Here is a 14116-nt window from a genome sequence, read left to right on the forward strand (position 1 = left end):
ATTGGATACAACCAGAAAACACCTTTTCTTACTAAGTTAATCCTTCTCTCTAAAATTCTCTCCCTTCTGAAGTCCAACTGGATTGATCATACACAAAATTTAGGAAGGCTTTGAAGTCTTTCCTATTTGAGAAGGCTTTCAAAGATTGCCTCCTCACCGGGATTGTAATGTCCAGAACTGGAGTTCCTTTTCACTTTGTTTCCTCTTAATTGATTTTATTGTGTTCACCGCTCTGTAAAACTTGCAGGGAAGAGCAGTAAATCAAATTTTAATTAAACCATAAACCTTTATAATATTAATATTTACTCAGGAATGTTCTTTGTGCATATGCATATTCTTAGGTCAAACTCCAATGTGACCACCTCTGGGAAAAGGTGACTAAAGTACCATATTTTTCATTCTATAGGACGCACCCCCTTGTAGAGGAAGAAAACCAAGAAAAAAAAATTTGGTTCAGAATTTTTTTTCTTGGTTCTTCCTCCTCTACACGTAGGTGCGTCTGGTGGTCTGGTGCTGGGAAGCAGCAGCCCGAGTAAGCCCTCAGTAGAAGCGAATGCACCTCCTTCCACCCCCAGGTACCTGTTTTTTAACAGGCGGTGGTCCTGCGCGGTCTCCTGCTGGACGGCTGCCTTTCTCCTTGCAGAGCGGTGCACAACACAGGAGCGTGATCTTTTTGCTTCCTGCCTGGTCCTGCATTGTTCTGTGATTGGCTGCCGTCAGTCACTGATGGCAACCAATCATGGAGCTGCGCTCCTGCATTGTGTGCCGCTCTACAAAGAGAAAAGCAGCCATCCAGCAGGAGATCACGCTGGACCACTGCCTGTTAAAAAAGTACCGTGGGGCGGGGGGGGAGGTATATTCGCTCCATAAGACACACCCACTTTTCCACCCCCTTTTTGGGGGTGGAAAAAGTGCGTCGTATGGAGCGAAATCAGAAACAAAAAAAAAATGAAGATCTAATGAATTCTGTTAGAACAAACAATTTGTAGTACCAATGGCCCAAAACCCACCCTTTAATGTGGAAAAGTCTAAAAAGTTGCATAAGTTCAAACATGTAACTTTTATAGACTACTTTTGGACCCATAACTTGAAAAACTGGCCATACTTATGGACCCATGACATAAAAAACTGACCATTCTTAACATTTTGAATATGCTGCTTTAATCACCTTTCCCAGAGACAGTCACAAATTATCTAACAACTTTTTAAAATAGTGATTTTTAATTAAATAGGATAAAAATTAGGAGAGCAATATTCAACCGGCAGTGGTGAGTATATTTTTAACAATACCAGGTCACGTCCAGAAACCAGCATTGAATATATGGGTTTATTTGGCTAGGGATATTCAGCACTTAACCACATAAGTGACACTGGAAGACTGACTTTTTGTGCAGTCCGATTTGACCACTAAACTTAGACAGTAAGAGCCGGATTCTGTAAATGACGCCATTATCGGCAACCGCATAAAAAACAGCTACTGATTGCATGTCTATCATGCAACGGTGCTGTTTACAGAATCACAGCTTTTGTCAAGGGTAGGCGCCAGAAATGTAGGTCAGGATTTTAAAGGCCTACATTTCCAGGGTCTACCTTTGATGAGATTTGTGTCTATAGAGACGTCTTAGAACGCCTAAGGTCGTTTCTGGCGTTAACCATGCCTACTTCACCCTTAGGTGTTCTAAGGTGCTTCTTTAGATGCGATGAAGGTGCCATTTTTCTAGGCGCCTACATATTTTTTAATTATATTAACAGTTTTTAAATAATTTCTAAATGGCTTTTACCAATTAAGTTAGGCACCATTGGGGCACCTACCGGTATGTAACTAAAGACGCTGTTTATAGAATATTGGCCTAAATGCTGAATATTGGCACTTAACTACATAAGTGCCAACCATCCCTGGACCATCCACAGAATAGCTGGCTATTACTTTAGTGGCTGAGGTGATATTCAGTGGCACTAGCCAGTTAAGTGCTGAATATCAGCAGCCCTGCACAAGCAATTTAGCCATCCAGGAACCATTTCTGGCCAGTTAAATCACTTTGAACAGGTGTTTTCAACTCAGTCTTCAGGATACACCAACCCAGGTTTTCAAGATATCCACAATGAATATGCATAAGATAAATTTGCATGTGCTGTCTCCATCTCTTTCATGAATATTCATTATGGGTTATGGATATCCTGAACTCTTGACAGGCTGTGTATGTCCAAAGGAGTGGTTTGAGAATCTGTGTAATAGAGCAAACAATTAAATGGCAGAGACAAAAAAAAAACTGTAGAAATTTAGTTTAGGCTGTAGTAAAATATAAAGGTTAATTACAGAGCTTTAAAACTGGGATATATTTTTTGTCTCCTATTCGCCATGTGACCTTGAGCATAACTTCTCTGCTCTTAGCCTCATATTGTAAGCTCCTTGGACCAGGGACCTTAATAGCCCAGTGCATATGATGGCATTATATATAGAGAAAGGTGATTTAAAAACTCTTTTCAAGCACAGTTCTGCCTGCTTTTTAAATATATCTTACCACCTCACCAGCTCATTTATAACTTCAATGCACTCCCTTCTGACTATGCTCCTCTGCCTGCTGAGCTCTTTGTAATATCTGCCTCAAGCCTCTTTAATTATCTGCTTTTATTTTCTCTTCTGTCTTTGCTTACCTGCTTCCTGGGACACGCTACTGACAGCCAAACGCAAAATGTGGAAATTAAAAACCTTTGGTAGCTTAAGAAATATTTATAAAACAGGTAAATAACTGTGAGCCATCCATCTCAGTGTACCTGTGGGGCTAGTGGCATCATTCCTGCATGTACCATTGAGCTGTTACTGGAACCCTTTTTAAAAAAATTCTGTGTATATGTTTTCCATGTTTGTTAGGGATTCATTTTCTGGTGCCTTATTTTCACTTTATGTTCTTGTACTTCTGTTCTGTATCCTGGTTCTGCCAGTGATTCTGTGTGACTTTGGGGGTAAATCACTTTGTGGGTCATATACTGACAGTGAGTATACGCTAATGACATTATCACATGTTATCTACAGCAGGGTCCACAAGAATAAAATGGGGTAATACTGTTAGTAAATGAGCTGTGTTCTAATCTGTAAGTATGCCACTGACTCTTTGCTTATGATCTTATTAACAGTGTTCTCCCTAGCGTGTTTTAGCCGGGCGCTTCGCCCAGCTAATTTAGGTGAGCACCCGGCTGTCATCTTGCATCCGCAGATCTACAAGCAGCCCCGCTCATCGCACCACCAGCATTGAAGCCGCACACTAATCCTTTTCCCTGTCCCTACCCTACTCCTTCACCATGAGCAGGGAGAGGTAAATTTCATAGCATTCCAGGCCACGCGCCAACCCTCTTCCCCGTTCCTACTCCTTCACCGTAAGCAGGGAGGGGTAATTTGCATAGCACCAAATTTGCACCAACAAATTTCCCCGTCCCACCCCACCTGGCTACTTTTTTGTACCACCTGGCTGGAAAAAATTTCTGGGAAAACACTGTTATTAGATTACACGAAGGGAGCAATAGCTCTGAAATTACTGACAACATAATTTGTTCTATCTCAGAATATATATGACTGTGTTTTAATCCTAAAGATCAGAACATTCCAACCTAATTAAATCTTTTTGAGTTTTTGAGGGGATTTTTTTTCTGCCTCTGTTTCTTTTAATTTCCAGCTCACTTGGAGCCAGTCTCTAGTGAGCTATGTTGCCCCAATCCTTCATTTTGTAATTAAATTTTTCCTTAGCATCTCATCAGACCAGTCCAGACAAATAGGCTAAATCCATCTACTAGTGGATGGTGACAGAGAATGAAAATAGTTCTCAAGTGATTTGTCCCTTAGGAAATGGTCTTCAAACTTTTTCATGTAAAGGGCTTCAGTGTGACTACGAGAAAGTTCCAAGGGCGGGTGGAGTTCAAGCTTACACATACCACTGATTTTGTAAACTACCTTGACTTGTTTGCTCAAACTGGGTATTAAATAAAAATTAATTCTAATATTGATTCTACAACACTTTCAAGGAAATATTTTAAAAACTCACTTTATTTTGGATTGTCAACAGAAGAAAATTAATGCATTTACAGGATTTAAAGAGTATTTTAGTCAACTGTTTGAGGACTACAATGGAGGACTTTAGGAGCCACATGAGGCTGTGGAGCCATGCGTTGGAGACCACTGTCTTAAGGGAATTGTGTAGCATAAAATGTTCAATATTTCTCTGCCTCCCAAGCAGATGGATGACGGACTAACAGTCCTGCTTCTAACTTAGTTTCTGACTAGATTCAGTTGAGCTTTAACTACCTTTTTGGGGTTTTGTGCTTGTGAGCTAGTTTTATGCTGAATCTCTGTAAGTTGGGGGTTCCTATTTGGCTTGTTCTCCTGAACCAGCATCTCAACGCTGTTTCAGTTGAGTTGGGGGTACCTATTTGGCTTATTCTCATGAAACAGCTTCTCAGTAGTGTTTCAGTTGAGTTGGGGGCTTGTTCTCCTGTCTCAGTTTAATAACTGGGTTTCTGTTACATAAACACAGGAGTCTGTACATCAATCCGTGCTTGTGAACTGTTGCGGAAGGATGTCAATCATATCTTTCGGCTCCTCCTCCTTCACCAGTGTAGCATACCGCTCTCTTCAGTTTTTCCTTCTGGAAATGAACTGAGAATGTATGTTCTGATCTGCTCTGTTCATTTTTTTATTTGGATATTTTTCTCTCATTTTCTGAGGCTTTGTTGCCAAAAAGACTCCATATTTAGGGCTTCTCTGTCTGGGAGAGGACACAGACTCAGCAAGGGCATGCTGGATCTCTTAGCGCTTTTGACCCCCACTGCCTGGCACTACCTTCAGGGACGGAGTTACATGGCAGCTTACCTGGAGATTATTCCCTGGGCCAGGTCCCACATTCAGCCTTTACAGGTGTTCTTCCTGTCTCGATGGTTCCCTCAATGTCATCCCCTTCAGATGCAATTCCCCTGGACAAAGATGGTCGATCAACCATCTCAAGCTTCGAGCCATAAGGCTGGCATTGAGAGCTCTGGAAAACACACCATAGAAGGAAAAGCAGTAAGGGTGTTTTCCAACAAAGCCACTGCAGTGGTGTATGTGAATCGGCAGGGGGGCACCAAAAGTGTTAATTTGAGTCGGGAGGCACGGATACTTTTCCTGTGGGTGGAAGTGCACTTACAGGCTTTCTCCACAGAGTGGAGTGGAAAATATGCAAGCAGACTTTCTCAGTCTCCAAGCTCTGGACCCGGGAGAGTAGTCTTTCTCACAGCGGGTGTTTCATCTCATTGTTCATTGTTTGGGGCAGACTAATGATAGACTTGATGGCTTCAGCCAGGAACTCGAAAGTCAAGCACTTCTAGAGTTGATGAACAGAGCCAGGAAGCTTAGACCAATTCAGGTGCTCCTTTACCTCTTTCCGCCTTGGCCCATCATGGGTCGAGTCATCTGTAGGATTATGACTCATCCAGGCCTGGTAATCCTATTGGCTCCAGACTGACCTCGCTATCCATGGTATGCAGGTCTCATCTGTGTTCAGCGGGACAAGAGCCTCAACCTCCCTCTTCCTTGTGACCTTCTCAGTCAGGGACCGGTTCCTATGGAGAACCCCCAGTGCTTTGGTCTTACAGCAGGTTCTTGAGTGCAAGGCCTTGCTTCAAAGGGGCTACTCTAATGTGGTCATTGCCACTCTTTTGAGGTCCAAAAAGCCCTCTATTATGGTGACTTTGCACCAAAACTTGGAAGGCTTTCCAGCAGTGGTGTGACAGAGACCAGGTGGAGCCATTGCATGCTCCCATTCTGGTGGTTTTAGCTTTTCTGCAGGCTTCCCTCAAGGTACAGGTGGCAGGCCTTTCCTGTTTTAGGGTGCACAGTGGTTCCAGTTCACTTACAGCTCATCCAGATGTGTTCAGATTTCTCAGGGGGGGCTCTTCACTTTTGGCCACCCCTACAAAAGCCTTTTCCTACATGGAATCTTAATATTGTTCTGAAGGAGCTTGCTAAAACTCTTGAGCCGCTTAACCTTTTCCTATCGTGTGTCCCGGATGACGGGACATTTCAAAAATGACATAGACAGTGGATAAACAGTCTGTGTGGACTAATAAAGAGCCAGGAACACAAAATATTTGAATTTACAGACTTATGACTTATTTACATTATGTTTACAATAGCCGTAAATAATAACGGTGAATAATACAAAACTTTGCTAAAATAATTACAATTGGAACCAGCATAACATAAAATTTATTACGATAGGAAAAGGTTAAGGATGCATCCCTTCTGGACTTTATGGTCAAGACAATATTCCTCATGGCAATTGTCTCAGTAAGGCATATTTCTGAACTGTAGGCTCTCTCTTGTAGAAAGCCCTTTCTCCGGATCATGGAGGCAAGGGGTATCCCTCCATACAGTTTCTTCTTTTCTTCTGAAAGTAGTTTCGGATTTCCATGTCAAACAGGAAGTTTGTCTTCCTGCTTTTTGTCCCAAGGGAATGGAGCAGAAGGATAAGATATTACAGAAGCTGAACATACACAGAGCCTTACTTCACTATTTAGAAAGAACCAATGAATTACATCTTTCTTATCATCTGTTTGTCCTGACCAGTCAATCTAGGCATGATAGGCTGGCATACAAGGCCTCTGTTTCCAGATGGATCCGCATGGCCATTTCATCGACTTACATCACCTGTGGTAAGCAGCCATCAGTTTCTCTCAAAGCTCACTCGACCAGGAGTGTCATAGCTGAGATTTGTAGAGTGGCTACTTAGTCTTCCCTTCATACCTTCACGAGATTTTACAGAGTGGATGTGGCAGCTCGATTTGATGCTGCCTTTGGGGTCTCAGTATTGCGGGCAGGCTCTTCTGTTCCACCTTAGACGTTGCCATTGCTTTGGTATGTCACCTATTGTACAGACTCCAGAGTGGATGTAACAGAATGGAAGATTAGGTTCTTAACCTTTGGTAATCTTTCTGTTAATTCTTGGAGGAGTATGTACGGCCCACTTCTGATTCTTTCTGTACCGCCTGCATTTTCTGCCTTGGATGTTTCTCCTTTCAGGCCTAAGTATCTTTCAACCAGCAAATGGGCCCTGCGAGGAATCATTCTGTATAAGTGAGTATATAATTTAGCCTTTGGCTAATTTCAGGTTTGTGCTCATTACACGCAGCAGGCAGGTTCTTATTGCTGCCTTATTTGTGCATGTTTTTCATCTTTCCTTTTTATTAATTCTTCTCTTATATATTGCAAAACAGAATAGTGTTTTGCAATATATAAGAGTGTATGCTTTGTTCCAGTGATATTTGATTGCTTTTGGACTCAACTGTAGTGGGCTCTGTGTTCCTCTGCTATGTGGGAGGAGCCAAAAATTTGTGTGGCTTTCTACAAGACCCGGTTCGTGGGTACGTATTGAACACCTATCATACACACTCCTCCATGGATTAACAGAAAAAAGATTAACAAAGGTAAGAACCTAATCGTCCAATCCATTTGAATGGCTTATACAGTATATCTTGCTTGAACTCAGAGAAGTATGTTTAGAGATAAAATTACACTTATTCCTAGAGACAGGAAATATTTTATGATTCCCATTTAATAGCATTTCTTTGAGATTAATCAAGCTCACACAAGAGCTGGTAAAAGACTGGAGTCTGCCTAGGCTAGCTTCAAGAAAAAGCTAGTATGAGTGGACCTGCTAAGAAATAGATGACTTTAAACATGTACTGCACTGTAGGCCTTCACTAAGGAAATTAAATTAATTTATAATAAAAAAACACATGAATGGTGAAAGTATCTCAAAGGACAAAACTGAAAGTTACTGATGTAGAAGCATTTGCGTGGGACCTAAGTTACAGAACCTAATCCCTATAGTACTGTACTACGACAATTATACAATTAGGAGACTTTTAAGAAACAATTGAAAACTTGTTTTTGGGGGGCTTTTTGTTATTTTTTTTAAATAGAGCCGGGAGTACTGTAAGTTTATTTGAGAGAGCAGGTTTTTGATATTATATTTAAAAAATATATATATATTTTGTACCGTGCCTTGAGCTCCATAGGGTGAGGCAAGTAATCAAATATTTTTGTAAAGTTTAAAACACAGATATTTGTGTCAACCAAAAAAAGTATGTAACTTTTAATTTGGGTTTGTCTGTTCTTATGTTTTTTACAGAGGAAGACAATTTTGAATTCATTATCGTCTCCAGTTCAGGACAGATTTGGCATTTTGAAGCAAGTAGCTTTGAAGAGAGGGATTCCTGGGTCCAAGCCATCGAGAGTCAGATCCTTGCTAGCTTGCAGTGTTGTGAGAGTAGTAAGAACAAGGTACTGCAAATATCTGAAGCAAAGGTTTTCTCCCTTTCATAAATAAGGTGGTCAGATTTTTAAATCCAGAAAATGCTATCAAGACATTTTTCAAAATATGAGTGTACGTCCCCTTTGAAAGTGTACTTCCAAGGAAAAAGTATCCACAAAGATTTAAACCTTCTTTTTATTCAGAAACATTTTTTTCACAAATACATGCAAAATGTTGTATTGCCTCCCCTGACATGACAAAACCAAAAGCACCTCCTCAAATGTAGATAAAAGCAGACTTGTCAAGTCTTAAGCGTTAGGTGGGAGACTCCCATGTCAGGAGTACATCTTCACCTTTCCCATGCAAGAGCAAGAGACTATTGTCAATGCAAGAGATTTGGGAGGTGGGTTCAGCTGGGCCTTTAGGAAAAGAAATGGCAGGAACTAGGGCTGCATGTTAATCACGATTAATGAGTTATTTTACTAATTGTGATTTTCAAAAATGAATTGTGGTGGGGTTCCCTCCTGCCAGTCTTCAATGGGGGTGGTGTGAAAGATTTGGGGAAGGTGTCGGCAGGAGGGCGTAGGCATCCCTCCTGCCAGTTTTCGTTTGGAGGATTTCAGGGGATCAAAGGGGCTGGTCATTTTGTGTCTCTGAAATTTGCAGACTCTTCGTTAAACAGGTCAATTTGATTATGTAGTGCCGGTGGTGCAAACAGTGCTACTTTTGGCGCTTTCCTTGATGAAGCTCTTATAAAAGTAATAGGAGCGAAACGGAGATCTTCCGTCGTTAAGCATATATTTTGAAGCTAAGTACTTCATGATTATATTCCATAATGGGAGAGTATTGCATAAGAAATTAAGATCACTAAATAAGATCACTAAACTATTTAAAAATATTTAAAAAAAACAGTTTATAAAAATCACCTACGAAGAGAGTGTATGGGATCGATGATAGCTCACTTTGTGGTTATTGGCCTTGAAAAGAATGTCGGGCTTATAGCTGTGAGTGCTTGAGAACCCCAGTACCTCTCTATATTACCTAGTTTGGGTTAATACAGACTTGTGTTTTAGCCAAGTATCAAAGATTTTAGTGTGTTTCACAAGAGTTTGAAGAATTTCTTGTATTGTAACTGTGTTATTGACAGGTCTGCCTGGTTTAAAAAAAAAAAAGTTTTAATGGCACTGATATTTTGCGTATTACACACACAAAATATCAGCCGATTAAAAAAAAAAAAAAAAAGGCACCGCTCTGACAAAGTGCCCCTCCTTCCCAGAACCTCCCAAAATGCCCCCCCCCCCCCCCCGCCGATGTCTGCCGCCGTCACCACTTCAAATATGGCAGGAGAGATTCCCACTCCCTCCTGCCATCGGGCCGACTTACCCCTGAAAAACAAACAAACAACCAAATGGCAGGACGGATGCTGACTCCCTCTTTCCACCAGACGCCCCATTCCCATTCCCCTCCCCCCTCCCTGTACCTGTAAGGGAGCAGGAGGGGTGCTATATTGTGTCTGTTTAGAAACATCTGGGAAAACTTAACTGTTGCCCACAAAACAGCTTTTTTATTTGCAAAATAAAGTTTTAGTATAGCTTGCTTTTCCAATTTAGATCTAAAAGTAACCAGCAATGTTGCTCTTTTAGCTATATAATCTTTAGATGATTCCAGGATTGAGAGATATTTAAACTATTAGGAGATACCAATTGATCTATTCCTCCTTCTTCAGTTATAACTCTAGTACCACTAGGAATATAATAAAGGTTATCAGGTATAAAACCTTCTACCTGTAAATAGTGAAGAATATCTTTCATATTGTGACCGGGCCAGACCTTCAGCTAGCGAAAGACCCGGCTCAGACAGCAGGCAAGATTTTGGGTGCCTTTGATTTGGTTGGTGAAAAGAAAAACACGGAATTTTTCTGGATTCAGTTCAAAATAAGGTTTACACTTTATTTGTCCACAAGAAAACCAAAACCAAAAATTTCAGACTTAAATCCAGTGATAAGTTCAATGCAGTTCAGTCTTCACTGCCACCTGGGTAAAGCATCCTTTATTATATTTCATTTCAAAGTTCATTGCCATCAGGCTTCATTTGCCTCTAATACTAATGTCCAAATAATATTATAGTCTCTGTTGGGACCCCTACCCACAGGTAGCTAGGTTCCTTTTTGAGGAGCGCTCTGCCGGCTTACTCCCCTCTCTCCAGGCAATGCCTGTTCTATTATAGTATAGCCAGTTCCAATAATAAAGCAAAACAGTTCTCATTGGCTTTTAACTTCTTCATTCACTGCTCTTCTCTCTGGGGACCTCCTCCCGTTTTGTCCAAGCAGTGGAGAGTGGAATCAAACAACCCTTCCTGTGCATACAGCTGTTCTATGCCCCACCCAAGTTTCCAAGCATCCCTTTCTACTTCACTGCAGTTTAGAAGTTTGTTCAGGGAATAGCTAATTTCCCTAGCACTTGTGCTTGGTCCCTGTTTCTTATCAGCACTCTGTAGCCCTCCCCCAGCACATACACATTCATAGCTCATTTAATATTCTGGCTGGGGAAACGTTTACAAAGAGCAGTGCTGGTGAGCAGTTACATTACAACTCCATGCCTTCTGGCAAATTATAGTCTTCTGGGATATTAGTATGGCTCTCCCAGCCCATACTACTGGTATCACAATCATACTCAGCTATTTCCATGCTTTCTGCATTTACATTTTCCCTCCCCCTCCAGGATAGTTAAAAGAGCTGGCTGGCCAAGCTTCCCCCTGCCCCCCTGTATCATAGCCTTGCCTCTCCCTGACAAATCCCTCTGCAAGGTCCCAGTACTTAGCTGCTGGTGGCAGTTCTGTTTGTCCTTCTTTGGATGGCAAAAAGTTGTCTTTTTTCCTCTGGGGAGGGAATGTCCCAAGTTGAGCTGTGGGCTGGGCTCAAATCTTCTTTCTAGCCTCAGCTGGGTTTAATTTAGTTCCCTTCTCCTTCACGTCTGCAGGCTTAAGTGCTTGCAGCTTCCCAGGGGTGGCCCCGCCCCCTTCTGGGTTGATTCTCTGTTTCACAGCTTGGTTTTGCAGGGAAACTTCTCTGCTCTTGGGAAAGGAATAATGGCAATTAGACTGTGGTTTGGGAGACCTCCCCACTGGGTTCCTGGTGGATGGCTCTCTTTTAACCCTGCTTGTTTTACTCTGCCTAAAACACTATTCTCTGGCTGCTGAATTGGCTTAGCTTTAGGGATTGAGGGTTTTAGAGCAGGGTTTTTCCTCATGACACATGTCACAATATATATTAACAGTAATTCCAAAAGAGACAGGTAATGAGATATAGGAAAATTTAAGAACCTAAGGTTCTTAGATCTCATAGCATTTTCCATTTTTTCCATTTGTAAATGTAAATGTAATAAAGTATTGTCTTTCATATTAGATGTTACACATGATTGCATTACAGAAACAGATGTATTTCATTTATCCACCTTTTTTTCAATTAAAGTTAATTGAGTTTCATGTTCAATTACCTTATTAGTAATTTCAGTTAAAAATTGACAACGCTTGACACCAGTGCCCTGTAGTGAGCTTTCTATTCTATTCACCATAGTCCAGACATCCTGAAGTGTAATAGTTTTAGCACCAGACACAGGACTAATATTAGATCCTGGAGGCATTGATACTGGAGATAACGATAATAGGTTGTTGTCCCATGATTGGTATCTTTGGATCCAAATCAGATACATTAGGAGAAGTTGATTCCTGTCCTACTTTGGAATAAGAATCAGCTTTCTCCAAAGAATTTAAAGCTGTTTAAGGTGGAGGTGGAGGTTCATCCGAGGAGAGAGAGGCAGACTGGGACTGTAAATCAGTCTTACCTTCAAGAGGTGCTAGAGAACCCAGATGAAGATGGCAATCCATCAGACCCGTTGTAACTGAAGTTGAAATAATTTTCGCCTTCCTCTTCCCCTTAGTCGTCTCCTTCCTGTTCCTCGCTTCTTGTGACTTAAGTAAGGGGTGCAAAAGGGCATGTCCTGCCCCTTTGGGCACATGGCCTCGGGCACATGTCCACGGCACTCAGATTTTTAAATATCGGGAGAGAGGACGCAAATTTATTAGAAACTCATTCACTAAATATTCTTATCCACTCTCTCATCCTATCCAGACTAGAATATTGTAACGCGCTCTACAAGGGAATTACTCAAAAAGAACTAAGAAGATTACAGATAATACAAAATACGGCAATCAAACTATTAACCAAATCAAAAAAATACGACCATGTGACACCATTACTTATAAAAGCCTACTGGTTGCCAATTTCATAACGAATCACATATAAAATTATTTTACTAACATTCAAGTCTAAAACCTCCAATAAACCAGAATTCATAAACAGATTAATAATTCCTTGTACACCTAATAGAGTACATCTTTTAGTTATGCCATCACCACAGCAGATAATACGATACCACACGTTCATCAATATTCTCCACTATAGCCCCTCAGTTATGGAACTCAATGCCTACTTACCTTCGGGAAGAATCCAACATCAAAAAATTTAAATAGGATCTAAAGATCTTCCTCTTTAAAGATACATTTGATCTATAACATATGACAATCTGTATCCATCCTCTATCACAGATGCTAATTCCCCCACCTACTTGTATTACCCGCCTACCTCCTGTAATTCTTGTCAGTCTGTAGTGTCCATGTAAATGCAAATACTGTTTTTATATAATGACAAATGTCTGTATGTCCCCCTTTATTGGAAATTTTACTGTAAAACCGCTTAGAAATTTGATAAGTGAGATAACAAATTTTAATAAAACTTTTTTAAAACATGGAAAACGCCAACTCTTGCCAGGTGGTGGTCACAGGGGTACCTGATTTCAGGTGTCAGCTTCCTCCAAAAAAGAAAATCAGCCCTCTGTTCTGCGGCACTCAGGTTTTTAAATATTGGGAGAAAGGACCTCCCCTCCCGATGCTGACTCTTGCCAGGTGGTGGCCGCAGGGTGCCTGATTTCAGGTGTCAGCTTCCTCCAAGAAAGAAAATCAGCCCTCTGTTCTGTGGCACTCAGGTTTTTAAATATCAGGAAAGAGGACCTCCCCTCCCGACGCCAACTCTTGCAGGTGGTGGCCGCAGGGGTGCCTGATTTACGGTGTCAGCTCCTCCAGCAAAGAAAATCAGCCACAAACAAACTTTACTTGAATACAGATTTAGAAACTCAAAATTCACAAAATGTGAAATATCAAGAAAAAGAAAAGTTGAAAATTACACATTAGTCCACAAATTGTTACTCCCCTCCCCCTCCCCTTCCTTTTATTTTTATTCATCATTGTAATTAAAACTTCCCTATCCCCCAAAACCTCTCGTTTCAAATCAGTCCTAATTCGTCATAGTTTTAGGTTTACCCTCTTTTTATTTTACCCCACCTAAATCAAAAATAATATTGGACCTTTCTAATTTTTAATATGGTAAACCACCCAGATACATGTGATGGTCGGTATATCAAGCCATGAATAAACTTGAAACTTGATCTGTTGCTGCAGTTACCCTTGTTGCCATCCTCTCGGTTTTATGGCAGAAGTAAAAGCAAAGAGAAGCACCACCCTTGGAGCCTGTGCATATGCTCAGTGTCTGCTGGTCCCACCCTTTCTGAGGCAGACTTCCTGTGTCAGAGGGGGCAGGACCATCAGACACTAAGTCAATGCACAGTTCCAAGGCTCCAAGCTGTTCTTTGGGTTTTCTTCTGCTGGTACTTATTTGTGATTGGGCATTTTTTTACAGGCTAAAAAAAAGTGTTAGTACTGTGTATTAGTACTTAACTGCCTGAACAAGCTGGTGCCCAGATTTGGATGCCAAAAAATGA

General features: G+C 41.1%; 1 protein-coding gene across 7 annotated transcripts in view; it reads left to right on the forward strand.

Moving 5' to 3' along the window:
• AGAP2 (ArfGAP with GTPase domain, ankyrin repeat and PH domain 2) overlaps positions 1–14116 on the forward strand; it is a 526417-nt gene that overhangs the window by 466889 nt on the left and 45412 nt on the right. For all 7 annotated transcript variants that reach the window (XM_033938398.1, XM_033938399.1, XM_033938400.1 and 4 more), the window contains one exon: positions 8160–8311. In XM_033938398.1, the coding sequence (XP_033794289.1) occupies positions 8160–8311 (152 nt within the window). The remainder of the gene's footprint in view (positions 1–8159; positions 8312–14116) is intronic.

This window comes from Geotrypetes seraphini, chromosome 3 (genome assembly GCF_902459505.1).
Source record: "Geotrypetes seraphini chromosome 3, aGeoSer1.1, whole genome shotgun sequence".
NCBI classification, from domain to species: Eukaryota; Metazoa; Chordata; class Amphibia; order Gymnophiona; family Dermophiidae; genus Geotrypetes; species Geotrypetes seraphini.